The sequence below is a fragment of the Dermacentor silvarum genome, chromosome 7 (assembly GCF_013339745.2).
Source record: "Dermacentor silvarum isolate Dsil-2018 chromosome 7, BIME_Dsil_1.4, whole genome shotgun sequence".
Taxonomy (NCBI): Eukaryota; Metazoa; Arthropoda; class Arachnida; order Ixodida; family Ixodidae; genus Dermacentor; species Dermacentor silvarum.
In genome coordinates this window covers 71166829-71185110 of record NC_051160.1, presented here as the reverse complement: position 1 = coordinate 71185110, position 18282 = coordinate 71166829, and the positions used below count along the sequence as shown (strand labels likewise).

At 48.8% G+C, this 18282-nt stretch overlaps 1 protein-coding gene across 2 annotated transcripts; it reads left to right on the top strand.

The window, feature by feature from the left end:
* The first annotated feature begins 1021 nt into the window (after positions 1-1021).
* On the top strand, positions 1022-8205 carry LOC119459568 (uncharacterized). Of its 2 annotated transcripts, none has more exons than XM_049670834.1 (4): positions 1022-1147; positions 3259-3335; positions 5554-5756; positions 6906-8205. In XM_049670834.1, the coding sequence occupies exons 2-4, from the start codon at positions 3327-3329 to the stop codon at positions 7504-7506; spliced, it is 813 nt and encodes a 270-aa protein (XP_049526791.1). In that variant the 5' UTR covers positions 1022-1147; positions 3259-3326; the 3' UTR covers positions 7507-8205. The 2 variants fall into 2 exon arrangements, with proteins under 2 accessions (XP_049526791.1, XP_037577205.1); XM_037721277.2 differs by having other exon boundaries at positions 5539-5756; positions 6906-8198.
* The last annotated feature ends 10077 nt before the right edge of the window (positions 8206-18282 follow it).

Below are 18282 nucleotides of genomic sequence, written 5' to 3'. Positions count from 1 at the left end.
AAATCAATCAATCAATCAATCAATCAATCAATCAATCAATCAATCAATCGATAGAGATGGCGTGAAAACAGCACGTTGGGTCGCTTCGATCGTCCTGCGCTGCAGGATAACCGATAAATTAAGAAGCCTGCACGAAATATTTGGAAGCCGGCATCTAACGTATCAGATTCGCCTCCTCGCGGCTACTAACGTAGCGGCGGCGATTTAACCCTGTATATTTAACCACGTGTCATGCATGCTACGCTGAGTTTGACGCCACAAAATGCTGAGTAAAGCGAGGGGAACTTGACGCCAAACCTATAGTTTCGTTTTTGATATGCTGGACTGACGTTTCAGGTGCGCATAGTTTGAAAAAAAAAAAACAATGACTAATTCATGATTCCTATTCTATAGTGGTTATATAACTCAAATGCGATTTTCTTGTCTTTTATTGCACGAGTCGACCCTCCGTGGCCTGAAATACAGGTGTAAGTTTATTGCAATTGGTAACTGCGTTTGGGCATAACAGGGGTAAATCAATTAAACGCCGTAGGATTTAGCGTCTCTGTGCAGTACACGAAGCGCAGCTTCTTCTTTTTTTATCTGAATCTTGTCTAAAAGTACTCGTCAGAAACACGCGCCAAACTTCATCTATTCCTTTGGTTCACCCGTGAACGTAAGAATATGTTGCACTCTTGGGGGTGTATCTTGCGCCCAGAACAATGAACGTCATCTGTTTTGCAAGCATTTTCATTTCTTTAGCGCTACGCGCCCGATGCTTGCACGTCACCAATGGCACGTGCTTATCTACAGCGTTACACAGCGTTCTTGCCAAAAAAGCAGCAACTGCCGAGTTCTAATAAAATAATAAATAAGCGAGACAGACGACGAATATTGTTCGGGGACAAGATACGCCCTAAAAGGATGGAAACATTTTTTTTAAGAGTTAGCGTTACATCCACTTTGCGTAGTACGATCAGGTTAACGCCCCTCGGTGTCGCTGTAGCCATAAGTCTTGTGCTTCCAGCGTATGCTGCGCCATTCCTCGTCTTGCCGCTGTCCAATTAAGCCTCACGGGAACCCGCGAGAGAACCTCGCCTTTGCGTCTCGACCATCGAGGATGGCTGCCACTTGACACTGCGGACTCGCGTTGTTATACCCTGCTTCTGTAAGTCTACTACTCCATTTTGCTTCGCTTTTATTAAGGCGAAAGCCTTGTATGTCTCATCGCTCAGTCGACCGTCAACGTCCTTTAGCGAAAACCGTGTCGTCGACGTGAAACCGTACACGATGTTACTACACCGGCCCGGCATCGTGGTTAGCACCGGCCCGGCATCGTGTGCAAGCGCTCACGCAACAGTTGTGATGGTCTGCGGGTCAAACAAGCAGCGGACCCACGACCTTCGGTGGGATTCGAACCCACCACCTTTGGCGTTAAGGCGAAGTTAATTAAGGTAGTTAACATAGAGCTAATTAGGGCACTCGAACCCGCGACCTTTGCTCGAAAAAAAAAACAAGTAACAACACACTCGAATCAGAATGTCAAGTAATTTAATGAATGATTCTTGAGCGCGCAGGCTTTCGCCTTCACCCTCTTTGGCGTATGCTAACGTGACTGTCAAATTTTTTTCTGTTCCCTTTTCTTTACTGCGACCTAACCCTTCTGGTCGCAACTGATGTAGTAGAACGGCTTGTGCACAATTTGTGTAGAATCTGACCTTGAGCTGCCGTGATTGCGTGAGCGCATCGGCGGATACGTGCGAAGCGTTCTTTGCATAACTGCACACCTGTAAAGTGCTCGGCGACTGAAACGCGATACTCGGAGCGAGTAGATACTGGCACTTTTTTTCCACCGCCAGTGGGCGCTGCGGACACCGAGTTGACGCATATATATATAATTTTTTGTCGCGTGAAAGCGTGAGCCTTTGTGGTGCATTGTGACTGCATTCCGCCTATCAGCCACTACCCATCGTAAAATGGCAAAGAATTATTCGTCAAAGAAGCAAAAAAAAAAAAGAACTAAATTTGTAGGATCGTGCCTTTTGCAAAGCTTAATGACTTACGGTGCTTTACATCGTGGTTAAAATGACTTATATACGTTAGACACCGCCCTTGGGAGGTTTGTAAAATGCTTAGCAGGTACACCCGCGTTGCGGTCGTTGGAACTGGCGTTGAAATACTTCCCCACCAGGGCCGAGTGCTCTAGCGCATAGTGCGAGATTAGCATTAATGTGTGCTTTAATTTTCTTACCAAAGCTCCTTTAAAATACCGCACGTTCTACTGAGACTGTATTCTTCGTTGCCTGGTCTCGTAGTATTTCTGACTCCTCTTCATTTTCATCTCTTTTCCAGTTTCCTCCTTCCGAGGTGCTTCTTTCAACTTCACTTTAAAAAATTGGAGTTAGTTTATTCTTGTACTTACCTGCGTCATAACGTATGACATGTGTACCGCATCTGGCTATACATACGCTGTGCATAGACGTGCACACACATATCGCTACAGTTTTTTCTACATGCTAAACGTTTGCATTTCTTGCGTTTTATGTGCACTTATTTTTGTGTTAATCTCGACATTCACCTCGCGACAACTATTTGCTCGTTTTTTTGAGAAGTGTTCTTTTTTTAATAAAAGAAATTGCACACGTGTTTTTCTGCCAGTTGTGGGGAGCACAGATCCGGAGCTTGCCTTTAGCCCTAGCCTCACGCGGAGCGTACCTCCGCACAATTAATACAAAATACGCTTAAATATGTGCTTTAGATGTGATGTCCAGCTGAATTGGGAGTTTGCGTGGTGCACACGTTACTTGGGACAATTCACAAATACGCATAGTCAATCAGCTAGAGAACAAACTTCACCCTGAAGCAAGCCATGGCGATAAAATTGTGCTACGTTGCTTGAAACGACAAGGCGAGGGGCTGTTGTCGCGGTGGGCCACCGAATACAACCTTTTCAGACAAAGGTTGCATAATTCACTTGCAGAAATGGGATAAGCAGAAACGTTCTGTAGCGCTCAATTGAATAACCTAGCAGACGATGTTCAGAGAGGATACCCAACGCGCATGCGCCTACGCAGCTGCACTCCGCGACACAGCACTGATCGTCATGTTAATCGACGCAGCCGTGAGATTAACTACTTCGAAATATTTACATCCACGAGCGCGACCGTGGATCAGCTTGCGTCACGTAGCTGCTATTGCGGTAGTAAACGTTCTCGCTTCTTTTCTGGCACTGTGCAGTTCAATGTTCTGATAACTTCATTTGCCCTCTCTTTGGCCTAGATAAGACCTGCACATAGTGTCTGCTCAATCGCCGCTGCTTTTGCCCGCTGCACACGAGAGTCTGCACGATGGCCCCCGTAAGTATTTCTGTAAAAGCAAAGCTTGATTCTATCACGAAAAGCCATACTAACGCCAGTCTATAAAAATTATAGGGTTTTACGTGCCAAAACCACCATCTGATTATGAGGCACCCCGTAGTATGGGACTCCGGATTAATTTGGACCACCTGGGGTTCTTTAACTTGCACCTAAATCGGGTGTTTTCTGCATTTCGCCCCTATCGAAATGCGGCCGCAGTGGCCGGGATTCGATCCCGCGACCTCGTGCTTAGCAGCCCAACACCATAACCACTAAGCAACCACGGCGGGTCGAAGCGCCTTCCTTTTTCTGCATGTTTAAAGCTAGACAGCTGACCATTTGTGTGCGGGTGCACTGGAGGCCTTCATTCCCGTACATGCTCGATCGTCGTGCGCATGCGTGAGTTGCGAGAGACATCTGGGAACTTCGCTTCGCGGAGTCTGCCTTTACCTTGGTACAACAGTACCACGGAGGAGAGGGCGCTTAGCTCCGTTGGTCCCTAGCTGTACTGCATTACGCAACAGCAGATAAATACTCCGGAATTACCTCGCTATCCGTTCTGGTTTCGTGGCCCCGTGTCAAAGCGTTGAGCTCATGACTTGGAGGTCCTCGGTTCCAATCGCGTTTGCTGGGCTTTGACTCTTCCTTGACTTCCGCAGTATTCTTTTCCTATGCTTCACCACCAGGCTTGACATGTAGGGTTCCTGTCAAAGGGGGGGTGAAGCGACCAGGCGCGGGGATTGGACTTAGGCAGATGCCACTTTAATGGTCGCGGACCAATGAATGACTCGTGGTTAATACGAATTCCTTGTATTGTAAAATATTGATTTGCAGGCTGTGGTTAAGTTTCAGTTCATGGGCGGCGCATACTCGGAGCGAGCCCCTGTGGGACGTGCACCTCCCGTTGTCGATGATGGTGGCACAGGCACAGCGCCGAAGACGCACTGTGAAGCGGGAAACGGGAAACTACGTGCGCCACAGTGACACGGGCCAACCACTGACGACAAACAGCCGCTTAGGCATTACGGACTCTGTATCAGCTGTTATGTTTCCGTTTTGACGGAAGTTTAAGCGGCGTTTGCACGGGGGAGCAGATGCGCGACGTCCACTGTAGCACCTAGGCCAAACACACATTATTAGAATCGAGAGTCGCCAGCAAAAGGTACCCAGATCTCAGAAGCCTCCAGGAAAAGTCCTCAGATCTCTCGCAAATCACGCACGACGCTCAGGCAAATATGACACAGCTCTCACTGGTTCCGCTGTGTGACAGTGTGGAAAACAATAGAATAAGCAAAGTCGGGAAGCCAATCTGCCGACAGCCTGTCTCTCCGTTGGCTGTGCTGTTTTTTTTAACGCTTTCCAGCAGTTCTACAGTACTGTCATGTGTTGAACTGCCGCTCCACGCCTGGACTCGTTCCGTAGCCATAAATAGTGTTCTTGTAAATGCTCTAAGGAAGGCGTTTACAGGAAGACAGTTTGCTGGCTTCTGCGCCCACCACCATCCCAATCGTATGAGCCCTGTCATATTTAATTTACCTTCCTTAATTGTCTGCCCTGCCCCGGCGGCCCATACGAAATTGCCAGGCAGGTGCGACACGTAACAAAACAAAGTGACGTGTTTCCACACGCGAGCATTTTTTGAATGATGACTCAAGGCCAACTGTTCCAAGAAATGGGTAAGCAAGGGTCGGATGGTTGAGCGACATTGCAAGAAAAACAGCGCAGAAACAGGATCAATGAAAGGCAACACAGGTACTGGCTATCAACTGCTGGTTTATTCACAGGAAGGACTTGTATATGGATATCTCTAATATGTTTCTGCCATGTACGTTTGAGTCCTCCCTGTGAATAACCAGCAGTTGATAGCCAGCGCCTTGTGCGTGTTTTTCTCTTTTGTTTTATTCGCATTTTTGCTGTGCTGTTTTTTTTCGAAAGTCGTCCTTATTGGTGTTCTCCTACATGCTCCCATAAGGCAACTTTACTTCTTTTTTTGTTTTTGCTCGCGAAGAATGAATGCCGCAGTACTTCGTGTTGATACGGAATGCGAAAACACCCGTGCGCTTAGATTTAGGTGCACGTTAACGAACCTCAGCTTGTCCTAAATTCTGCAGCCCCCCTCTACGGCGTGCCTCATAATCAGATCGTGGTTTTGGCACGTAAAACCCTATAATTTAATTTAGTACTTCGTGTTCACGATTTCCAGTTCAAGTTTCTCAAGTTCCTCGACAGCGGTGAATTCGCCGACGTCGAGTTCCTGGTGTTTCCTGAGCAGTTTCCTGTGACGCGCACATTTAAGGCGCACAAGCAGTTCCTGGCCATGATGAACGAGGTCTTCGGCACGATGTTCTTCGGAAGTCTTCCCGAGAAGGATCAGGTGATCATCACCGACATCCATCCGGACGGATTCGCCTGCATGCTCAGGTAAGTAGCGTTCCATGGTCGTCCCAGTATCATCCTTCGTCGACGATTACTCAGTGGCATTTGATCTAACTTGTCAGGCTCGGTACTCTACGTAGTGTCATCACGTGGACATATTTATTACGTGTTAAGTGCTCTCTATAGTTTAGGGGTTTGCATTGACGCACATCGACAGCATTCCAAGAGAAACAAGCTACATTTTATCGAACCGATTACCGGCGATTACTGCGCTGTTGACATAGTTCCAAGGATAGACTTCAGTTCATGGGGTCAGTTCATACGCCAAGCGCGCATGTACGCCCCATGAACCATATCGCACAACCAACGCCATGACCGTTAAATACACGTTATTTAGCCCGAGAATGATGAAACACGAAGACGTACATGCAGCAGCATGATGCATATCAAATGAGTCTCGGCAAGCTCCAACTGGTCCACGCCCCCCCCCAAAAAAAAAAAGAAAAAAAAAAGATACGGCGACCATTAAGAAAGCTGACACTCGCATTCGATATACCCGAAGTACAGCGTTCCAAGCTGTCTTTGAATGCTGGTCTGAAAACGGCTGATAGCGTGAAATTTTAAACGGCAGCTTTATCGCCACGTCCACGCTTACTTTAAATACAAGCTGCGGTGTTTCCTTTCATATTGCCGGAGAATGGGCAACCTGCGTTGTTATTTCTTAAGACTGTTAAGTTCTGGGGTGTCACGCGCCAAAACCACGCTTTGATTATGAGACACGCCGTAGTAGGAGGACTCCGGATTAATTTTGACCACCTGGGGGATCTTTAATGTGCCCCCGATCCCCCACGGGCGTTCTTGCATTTCGCCCTCATCTAAATGGGGCCGCCGCGGTCGGGATTTGATCCCGCGACCTCTTGCCTAGCCGCGGAACACCATAGCCGCTAAGACACCGTGGCGGGTAGCGTCTAGCGTGGCTGCTCTGACGGACAAGTCCCCTTGTCGAAACGCTGGCTGCGGCGGCATTCCTTGTCAAACCCCATGTTACTCATTTCATGCCTCCATCCATTCTGCGAAGTTCTGCAGTGAGTGTCCTCTTAGCGCTATGCTAGTAAGCGCCCCGGAGGGTTTTTTTTTCTGAGGAAAGCTGTGGCGGTTCCAGTATCCAACTGACAAATCGCTCCTTCGCTGCAGGTACTTCTACGGAGGCAAGCCGCGGTTCAGGGGCATCGAGGACGCCATGTACACGCGAACGGCGGCCGTGAAGTACATGGCGACCGACTTGCAGAGAATCTGCTCCGAGTACATCGTGTCGCACATCAGCGCTCGCAACGTGTGCCGCCTCATCGACTACGCATTGCTGAGCGACGGCGGCTGCATCGACGACGCGGTCCTGTCCGTGCTGCGACACGACGGAGTCGGCGTCGTCTGCTCCGACAACTTCATCGACGCCCTGGACGGCACGGTCGAGTACGTGCTCAGCAACGTGCGCAACGTTCCCGAGACCTGCGTCGTGCACAGGCTGCACGAGTGGGCCCGGGCCAAGGTCCTCAGGAGCCTGACGGTCGAGGGCAAAGACGAGGACATAATCCCGCCGTTGGACGTCAAGACTATTATGAAGCCCTTCATGCCCCGGCTCAGGTTCCTGGCCCTGACGCCGCAGGAGTTCATCGTCGGCCCTTCTTCGTGGCGCATCTTCGATGGCCGCGAGGACTTCGCCATTCTCTGCAATATCGTCTGCTATGGCTCGGTACCGCTACCCCAGTGGACGTGTTCCATCAGGTACCGGAGATAGTAGCCGAGTGTGTTGTTCCTCCGCTTGCTCGGCTGTCACGCCATTTTTGGTGTGAACGATGTGCTCCGATTTCATTGCGCATGCCCATGTTGTTCAGATATCATTTGTCGCCAACTGCGCTCGGAATTCATTTTAGAACCATATTTATCAAGCATTTGCATCGCACATTCTTTGTCACCATCTGTCAACTTCCGGCGTGATTCACATTTCCATTTCATACGGCAAATCCGACCTCGGATATTCGAGTCGTAGGCGGCTCTTCATGAGCTGACAAAAGGCAGTTCGCGAGAGCAACATGCGAGCACGACTTTCGTGCGCAACGCCTTCGACAGTCTCGAGCGACATCTACTGGAGACACGCACGGGAGGCGTGCTTGCCACCTGCCGCGTGGAGACGCCATTCTCGCTCCATGAACCATTGACCACGCCTTTGTACATAGCCATTGTCCAGTTTTTACGCGTCATCATGCATGTATATTTTAGTGCGTCATTGACTGGTGAATAAACTATTTCATTCATCAGTCTCTTATTACTCTGCTTTCATTCCATGACCGTAGCTATACCGCGATCAGCAAACGCGAACTGAGAATTCGTTACATCCGCCTACCGAACTTCGTCGTAACCGCGTCGACGTGGTGCGCACGTGTCGCCTATCTGCTAAACATTACGCGCATATCGTAGTGTGCAGGGTGTCATTCGTGGAAAGTTCCCGATAACCGAAAGAGTAGTGAGTGTGCGATAATTACTCCCCGGTTCTCTCTCCGCATACCATGGGAGGCAGCTGCTAGAAGCACTGAAATGTGCTGAACGAAGATGGTGCCTCACGTCCTTTCGCGTGGCTCCCGCGCTACAATATAAGAAAATCACGTAGCTTAACTTTGCAAACGCTTGTTAGACACACGCCAAGAACAGGCTAAATTCTACACCGCTGGCGAAGTGGTTTTTTTTAACGATGTAAACCCAGGGCGCTGTTATTTTTCTCGAACCAACTGCCACCTTGGCTAAGTAGATGTGCAATGCGTTAACAGTCCCGGAAACAATATTCAGTTTCCGCGTAAAAAAAAATAGGCAGTTTCGCGCGCAGGGCGAAGGACTGATCGCGATAGAAAGGGTTTAGCGTAGCGCGCTTGAACTCCTTGACCGGTGTTCTGACTATACGCGGGTCACACTAACGCGGACACGACCTAGGCGGGTGCACCAAAATTTATGGCACCCTCACAAGCTTTCACACTCCGTGTAGGGTCTAGAGCACTGTACGGGCCGTTTTGCAGGCCCAGCCCGAACCCGAAAGTGCCATGCGTTGGCACGCCCGGCACGGTGATTTGAAACCTGGCCCGCACCCGGCCCGGGCCCGAAAGATTCCGGCCTGTCCCGGCCCGGCCCTTCCCGGTTCGGTTCGACCCATTAACCCTTGAGCATAGTATACGAAGCTAGGTCGAGTTCTCGCTTATTGTGAAGATACTGTCATGTGGTCGACGGGCGCTGGGGGGTCTTTAGCTGCATGAAAGTAGCTTTTTGCCCTGCGTCCCCTCTTCCTGGCTACCCCGGAACTTTGAGAGAAATAAACATTTCATTACAAGCCAAAACTTGCACAAATTATTTATGGGTCATTCTACGCCAACTGTCCCAACATTGGCGCTCGAATATCAGCGATGTCTTTGAAGAAAATTGGGGACTATTTAAAACAAGAAGTCTTCTTGTGAAACATTTTTGAAAAAAAAATTCAGCACCGCTAGGAACACGGAAATTTCACATGTTCCTAGCGGTGCTGAAAAAAAATTTTGCGCAGAAATGTTTTACAGGAAGATTTCTTGGTTTAAATAGTGTCAATTTTTTTTTCAATGAAATCGCTGATGGTCGAGCGTTAAGGTTGGGACAGTTGGCGTGGAATGACCCTTATTCTATATGCAAACATGTTTACAATGGACAGTGAAGAAATTAGGGAGGGATCAGGGCAAGGAACTGCCATAGAAGGTGGCGCAATTCCTGCTTATTTTTTAGGAACGACGATATATTAAACGAAGCTGAAGATTATTTGCAAGAGGCAGATTTCAGTGCATCAAGTTTCCCGCTAAAGTTGCTGCAAAATAAAGAAAAAGTGAATTCTTTGATCACCATGCTTGTGCTTTAGTGTGGTATGAACAGCCGCACCAGACTTTCCAACTAGTTGTGCAGCATTATATAGCGAAGCCTTAGGTGAGCACTTCCGTACCAACCACTACCCATTTCATCCTACTTCGAATCTCGTATAAACATGGCAATGCAGAGTTACGGAACTCAAGCGAATAAACGTGGCTCGAATGTAAATTTAAATATGCTGGCCTGTTGACTTTCAGAAATACCACAATACACGGCCACTGGAAGCTTTTTTTTTTCATTAAACAGAAATTCGTGATCCGCATTAAAGAGAAATTGGTGATCCTTAACACACAATTCTCATGCGCAATCATATGGTGACGCAGAACATGCCGTTTTTATTGCTTTATTGGGCTTCATTGTAATGATATCAATTTTTCAGTCGACAATTTGTGCATCTTTGTTTCGCAATATGTGCTAAATTGGACTCTGTCTACTGTTGTCTTATCACGTAGGGCGCTAAGCACAGTGCATGTACAGCGTAGCCAACGTAGTTTTTCCCCCCGTCAGATTGGGATATGATATGACTGTTCTTTCTTATAATTTCGCAGGGAACCCACCAAGTGCTGGAAAACATATACAAGGCTGTGACCACGAGGGTTTAGTCACTTAAAGTGAAAATAACATTTAAAAATCCACTATGAGAGTAAAATTTTCTGCGTTGTTTTCTTTTTCACATCCCTCTCGCCAATGTAGCGAAATTCTGCTGTATCCGCGTAGGCTTAAAGTATTTAAGAACAATGGACACTTGAAAGTCGGCTAATTGTGCTATAAACTACGGCACAATATTGAACTCGCTTGAACAAATATCAAAGAAAAATAATAGAAACCAGTAGCGATTTGCACTATCCGTTTACAAACAAATTTGTTGATGATTATTGAGGAAACTTGATACCACTTTATTTACATACTCTAAGAACTTGTTTAAAATGTTTCATTTCTTTTAGAACGAAATAATCACCCACAAGGCCAGTTCCAAGCGGCATATCAATGACTCCTGCCGAAAATCTACAAATGTTTGTGCGGCACCAAAATATTGTAAACGTCTCAGCCTCCAGGCACGTCTTCTGCTATGGAAAAAAAATTGCCGCGTATCTGCGTGCTTCGCTGCAAATGTCGTCGAAAGACGATAGTCTTCTGCCGGCCGTACTACATGAGTGCTGGTCTGATCCGCGGCCACCCGTGATGCTGTTCTCGTACCATTTCCGTCCTGGCATGAAGGTTTATTTGAACAGATTTCATTTTACCGCATTATTTCATCAAGCGGCCATTTATGTTTTGCCCTGCCTCAGACAGCGCTTCCTTTATGTTGAATGGGCCGCATCTGGCTGGCATTGATAAAATTGAGGAGGAGCTGCGTGAGACATGGAAGCCATCTGGCAATACATCGGGAAACATGAGCTTGTGCAGAGGGTTTCCTTCCTCCATGGCAGAGGGCGCTCGTCGGCGCGCAGTCGGGGAACGTCGTTCGTCGGCGCGCATAGCATGGGCATTTTCAGCGCAGCTTAAGAAACTAGGGTCTTTAGAGTTACGTATCTATGTATTTTCTATTAAAGGAACACACCTCCTAATACTTACCTAGTGATGTTGCGCCTCAGATATGCGTAATATTTACTTTGTGATCGATAACGTTCACAAGTATGAACAGCCGTACCAGTTTAAGTAGTGTGGGCGGTAAGCAAGTGGTCCAACTTTGGCCGGGTGGCTGAATCGGGTGACAGACAGACAGACAGACAGACAGACAGACCAAATTTTCAGCGTTTAAGTTCCCCAAGAAAGACTATCGTCTTTAAAAATTGATCGCCCTTCCACTACTGTGGAGAGCGGTGTAAGTGAAGCTTGTGTTGACTCGTTTGTGGCACGAGCGCGTGCCGAGCACGAGCACGAGCGCAAACAGAGGGGCGCCAACGAGCCAGCTGCGGTAGACTTCAACTCCGTGAAGATGGTTAACCAGCGAAGCTTAAACGTGTGGCCCCGGTGTTTATCACTGGGTTAATCCCGAGGGTTCATTAAAGTATTTCTCAATTATGAGGTTACAAACACGTTCGGCTGCGACAGAACGACGTCTCTGACGGTATGCCCGCAGTCCACCGTTGTCGCTTGCGTTCGATGTCTCGAGTTTGCTCGGCGGCGTGGTTAGCTGCACTCGCCCGCCATTGCCGCTTGCGATTCTTCGAAATGAAATTGCTTCAAAATTAAGTCTGTCCGTTACGTAAGACAATGAATGACTCATACCCTCTCAAGCATTGGCCCATATCCCCGTAAACGCGGCCTCCCCATTACGATGACAGAAGAGAAGTGAAATTCAACGCTGGAATGATTAGCGGCAACGCAGTCAGCTGTGGAAGCAGACTAGGGCGACGACGAACGCGGGAGCAGTTGCACGAGCGCGTGCCGAGCACGAGCCAACAAGCCAGCTGCGGAAGAAGACGACGACGCTCGAGCAGCTCTGAGAGCAGGTGGTTTTTTTTTAGCCTTACATCGCCGGCGCAGGCTAGCGTATACAAGGTTCGCTTGAAAAATGTAACTAGTCGTATTGAAACTACTGTCGATAATTTCTCTTGCGACTGCAGTAAGAATTATGCGTTTTACAACGGAAAACTGTGTACAACTTTTTTTGGCAGCGCGTATAGAACCATTCAAATAGCTTCGAATCTCGTCAACACCATTTCAATGGAAATATATTTCTAACTCTTGGCCATTTTGATCCGACTCTGTGATGTATTGCCACTCCCAACCACCCTAATGCACTTGAACTTGTTTGCAGGCGTTGCCGCTGTCAAACTCACAGCGCTGCCTCCATTCGAACTTCAGGTCGTCCGTCTCTCGACTGAGCCCAATCACCTCTAGGAATGCCGAGGTCTTAATAGCCTGGGAACAATGTTGAACAGAGTTTTCTATTGGAAAATCAGTTCTTGGAGGAATCCTGCAAGGGGACGAATGTTCTTGATAGGTATTATTGGTCTTCCACCCGAACGTAGCACGAAACCTACAAAGGAAACCCATACGGGTTTCTTTGAAAGCAAGCTTCACAGTTGAGGAAAAATTCTCCCTGGTCCGAGATTTGAACCAGTGACCAGCTCCTTTCCGGGCCACTCGCTCTACCATCTGAGCTAACAAGGAAGCTAGCAGATCGCGGCCCGAGGGCGAATCAATCGACAACTCGAAGCACTGGGAAACGGAATATGTCAACCCAATTCTGCAGAATCCCGCGACGTGGAGGAAGATTTATGAAAGGCAAATTTACTATACGCTCGAATGTAGCACGAATCAAGAAAAGAAACCCATACGGGTTTCTCTGAAAGCTTCGCAGTTCAGCAAAAATTTTTCCTGGTCTAGGATTCCATGTAAATGTCATGCCCGGGCGTGATCTGGGCTTAGCTTAGGCCTGGCCCCGGCCCGAGCCCTAAGCTCCTAGGCCCGAAACCGGCCCGGGCCCAGGCTTTCGGTTTTGCGCATTGCTTTAGTAGGGCCTCTAATGACATCGCACAGGCACCACTGCACTGTCCGTAAAAAGTCGCGCCAGTCAAATTACATCGCTTTGAGGTTTGAGCACTTGTGTTTTGCACTTTTAGCATTTAAAAGTCTGAGAAGATTTAAAGACAGGCCATGCGCAGTGAATGTTATGTTTCATTACTTTTGTTTGAGAATCGCCATTCTTACAATTCGGAGAAATTTAGTTAAGAACGTAAGACCTGGTTTAAGCAACCTGGTGATTAAATAGTATAGCATTCATATGCCACTTGCATAAACATGTCATACATAAGCCTAAATATATGCGGGGCCACATGGTGATGAGGGCGAAAATTCATGTCCATATAATTTCAGTCGCAAGAAAATCGCTACAAAGACCCACAATGTCGCTGTCTCCATGCTCAAAAAATCACCGCATATCCACGAAGTGAATGATGATGAGTGGGCGAAGCACCGGGGGACCGTCGGGTAACCGTGAATCTCCCGTACATTGCCCACTCGAACATGCAAATGAGTGACAACACACGTGTACAGTATATACAATGTTGTTTTATTGGTCGTATATGGTATTGAGGTGCGGACTTCGTTTTCCCTTCATTAAGACTGCCTTGTGATCAGTGCAGCAGCACGGCGACGCCGGCTAGCGGACCCAGGGGCGGCGAGAGCGCGGGAAGCGGCGGCCAAACGCCGGAAGCGTTCTCTACCTGAGGTTGGTGGCGCCGATGCTCGGTTCAAGCGCGAGCTTCGCGAGCCCTCAGCTCCGGGTCCGCTTGCCGGTGTTGCCGTACTGCTGCAGCTTTGCGAGCCCTCAGGTCCGGGTCCGCATACCGGTGTTGCCGTGCTGCTGCAGCTTCGCGAGCCCTCAGCTCCGGGTCCGCTTGCCGGCGTTGCCGTTTTGCTGCAGCTTCCCTCGCCCTAGACTCCGGGTCCGCTTGTTGTGTGCGTCGCCGTGCTGCAGCAGCTTTGCGAGCCCTCGACTCCGCTTGTAGTTGAGCCGCCACTCTCGCCTTTTCATCCGTAGCGGGCGCGCCGTTACCAGAAGCGACCGTTATCATCCATGGCTGAAGAGAGAAAGAAAGCGCGCGTCGGGAACGAACGCCCTTGTGCACCGCAGCGCCCCTAGCGGACTACATGCAAACCAGAGCTACGGACGACAGGCGACGACGAGGGGGGGGGGGGGGGGACAATGCTCAGCCCTAAGGTGCTTCGCCCCTAAAAAGCAGTTCCCCAGAGTCACTGACATTGATGATTTCGTCTCTCCGCCTTGACATCATGGACATCAACGAACCGAACTGGCCTGCGCATGTACAGAGATTATCAGCGTTTGGAAGCAGCCCATTTACCACTGCATTATTCGGTTGTCGCTATTTATACTTTCCCTTCCTCCAACGGGTCACCAGTAATTGACAGACAAATCGCTTGACCGCCTTTCGATTCCGGTTCCGCATTGACCGAATCTCTTCGGACGCCAATTACAAGAAGCCATTTGTTAGGCATCCAAATAGACATTTGAATGTTTACATACACATGTATGAAACCATAGATTTTCATACATTTTATTACTAGAGGGAACTCTGGCGCTAGTGTCCACGGGGCAATGTGAAATATGCCACGTAGCTGGACAGAACCAAGGTAATGTGGTTTGCTGTCGGTTGGAGATACTCGGATTATTTGATTGCATTCCACCTAATTATATAATTAGTATTAATCAATAATGAACTTCGCAAATATTATATTTAGATGAAAACTGTCAATGAGAAAATTGTAGAGCAACATGCAAAAACTCTCCCGATACAACTTTCCGTTGTTGTATACGTGCTACATAAAAGTGTTTTTCCGAGCGTGAAACAAGCCCGCGAATAGACGCAACATTGCCTCGCGACTGGCCGCTCGAGACACACCATGCTTGTTCATTCAGTTAGCATGCCTTTGCTTAGAAGATTATACGGTCAAATAAAACTACTATCCTTAATTCGTATAGCTGTCCACTAATTTGCTATCGCGATCGAGTCTTTGCCTTTCGGGCGAAACTGAGGCATTTTTATAGCCTCGAGAGACTAGCTTTAGATTTACACGATGGATGCGAAAGTGTCATGCGACTATATAGTGTGTTGACCACCACCCGCATTCACACTTTTATCAGTAAATTGTTGCCATGCGACCCGACTCATGTCCAAGCGTCTCAAAACGCTGACTGGCACGACTGAAGCTGACGATAGTCTGTTATGTTGGATATCTATGTTGGATTACGATGATGCAACGATGATGATGATGATGATGATGAAAAAGCTGGAATTACGATGATGCAACGACGTCATCATAACCACGAGCCCATACCGAGTGGTCCAAGCTATAGGACAACTTGGGCCACTTGATCGGGGTAGAAGCTATGACGACGACGGCATGAAGAGAGTAAGATATCGCGAAGCTGGGATGACGACAATGAAACGACCACGACGGCATCGCGACCAGGAGCACACATACTTTATAGTCCAAGCAGGTAGCCAAGTCGGGCCACAGGGTCGGCGTAAGAGGCTAGATAGATAGATAGATAGATAGATATATAGTTAGATAAGTAATTATATAGACAGATAGATCGATAGATGGGATCAAAACGGCTGAAGTAGACAAGGTAGACAAAGAATGGCATTCGCAATAATAAATAGCGTTCTCGTTCGTGCACCACTGATGAAGGAGACGAAGTCATGGCATTTCGCGTGCTGCGCGTTACGTAGCGCGCTCTGCGCGTTCATTAAGAAGAGAAAGCGAACCGCAACCCGTCGTGCTGATTAACTCGACGTTCTCCGAGCAGGCACCATGTCCAAGAAGTCCTCTCGCCAAGGCCGCGTAAGAGGTACGAGGAAGGCTTCTTGGCGCGAACATCCGCCGCTTGCCGCCAGCGACTTCGAGCTAGACGGTGGTGGTCCCTCCGATCGTCCGACCATGACTTGGACCGACCGCGACTTGGACCAAGCTTCGCGGTCGACCAACTTCACCCGAACAGCGCAGCCGGCCGACAAGCCATCCATGAAGCCCTCTCGCAAAGGCAGTGTAAGCGGTTCGAAGAAGGCTTCTCGGCGCGAACATCCGCAGGCTGCCGCCAGCGACTTCGAGCTAGACGGTGGTGGTCACTCCAACGACCGCGACTCGGACGAAGCGTCGCTTTCGAGCAACTTCACCCGCACAGCGCAGTCGGCCGCCAAGCCCTCCACGAAGCCCTCTCGCCAACTCCGTGTAAGCGGTACGAAGAAGGCTTCATGGCGCGAACATCCGACGGCTGGCGCCAGCGACTTCGAGGTAGACGGCGGTGGTCACTCCAACGAACACGACTCGGACCAAGCTTCGCGGTCGAGCAACAGCCCCCGAACTGCGCAGCAGGTCGTCAAGCCGCCGCGGCTGCGCCAAAGGCGGAAGAGCTCGCTCGCTGCTTCGTTTAAGCTAAACGAGCCGCTGCCGCTGGCCGAAGACCCGTCCTCGATCTCGCGTCGTCACGGCGCCGTTCGGAGGAGCAGCGGTTCGTCGGACGTCGTCTCTCTGCGCCCGCCTGGCGATCAGGAACCCGAAACGGCAGCGTTCGGCGCTGTTCCCGCTACTGATGCGGCTACGACTGACAGCGTTCCCGAGCATTCCTGGCGAGCCGAGGCTGAGCGCAGGCCCCTTGACCCTCAGTGAAACGACACATAGTCAAGCGACGACTGCATCGAGGACGTCGAAGGAAGAACCCGCCGAGTGGTCCACGGATATGGCCGCGACCGTCGATGCTCCTGTCTCACCCGGTCAGAGACGGCAGTCCGGAGGCACCGATGGAAGACCGCTCGACGAAGCCCCAGTGCCAGGTGGGGAGCTTTAGCCCTACAGAAAAATAGTTGATTTAGATTAAAAGGGAGCTTTCAGATGGGCAATGATCGCACTCGTACGATAAGCACCGATTGGAAGGCGGTCTGCGGAGTGGGAAGTTTTACATCAGCGTAGTGAAAATGGTTCAAATCTGATGTGTCACTAACGACGGCTCAGAGCACAAGTGGATCCAGTGAGAGACGGGCGGTGCGGAAAAGGACACCAAGGAAAGCTTCGCTTGAACAAATTCCCGAGTGAGTGGGATCCGTATAATATTCTGAAGGGTAGTTTTCATAATCGCGAAGCTTTTTAAGGCCACTTTGCCATCCGGAAAATGGAGTATGGGGACTGTGGACGCCAAGTATTATGCGGATTCTGTAAGCTATAGGAATAGGTTTAAGGAATGCATTCTTTAACGTTTTCGAGGAAAGCTGTTCTTGTTTAGCGATGATTTACTAGTATAGAGAAGATGACAAATTAAACACGTTTTCACCGAATGGGCCGATCTGGAAAATAGTGCAGTCTAAAAAAAAAAAAAGAGAGGGGGGGGGGGGGGCTGATGATGCGACTGGGTACATGGTGCTCTTCAATGAATCTCCTTGACACTAGCTAGGGCCACTGGGTATCACAGTAACAACGAACAAGACTTAAGTGGTGATGTTTACGTAAATATCAACTGGTGTTGACACTGCATGCATGGATTTCTTTCCAATCGTAAATCGACAAGGCTACGTTGCACATCAGTCTCATCACTGTGCATGGACTACACCAGGCTTCGCGTTTACGAGCAAATGCAAACACTCGCGTTCCAAGCCGTTCTTTGTTCTGCGTACTTGAAATGCGTTCATTACTATGCCACGGTCTCGAATCTGCAAGTTTTGATGCCTCCAGGTAGTATGTGTGGGTGTATTGACCAATTGCCTTCATCGAAAATGTTTACTTACTGCGTGACGCCTGCAGTAGTACGTTTATCTAGGTCACTTACTCACAGGGGACTCTCACCATGAGAAGGAAACTTACAGAAGAATAAAAATGGGTGGGAGTGCATACGGCAAGCATTACCAAATCCTGACTGGGAGCTTACCACTGTAGTTGAAAAGAAAAGTGTATAATCATTGCATTCTAGTGGCGCTAACATCTGGGGCAGAAACTCGGAGCTTAGCAAAGACGCTCGAGAACAGGTTACGGACCGCGCAAAAAGTGACGGAACGAAAAACGGAAATTATAAGAATTGTCTGCTAATGCGTAAGCATTGTTTGGTGCGGCTGTGACTTCGTTGTTGCTTAGTTTTGCTTACTTGCTTTTCCTAGCATATGCGCGTCTATCTACC

What these genes read in the sequence shown, in the direction of transcription:
- LOC119459568 (XM_037721277.2), top strand. An exon ending in GGATTCGCCTGCATGCTCAG is followed by an intron (nt 5,757 to 6,905) that starts GTAAGTAGCGTT and finishes CCTTCGCTGCAG; the next exon opens with GTACTTCTACGGAGGCAAGC.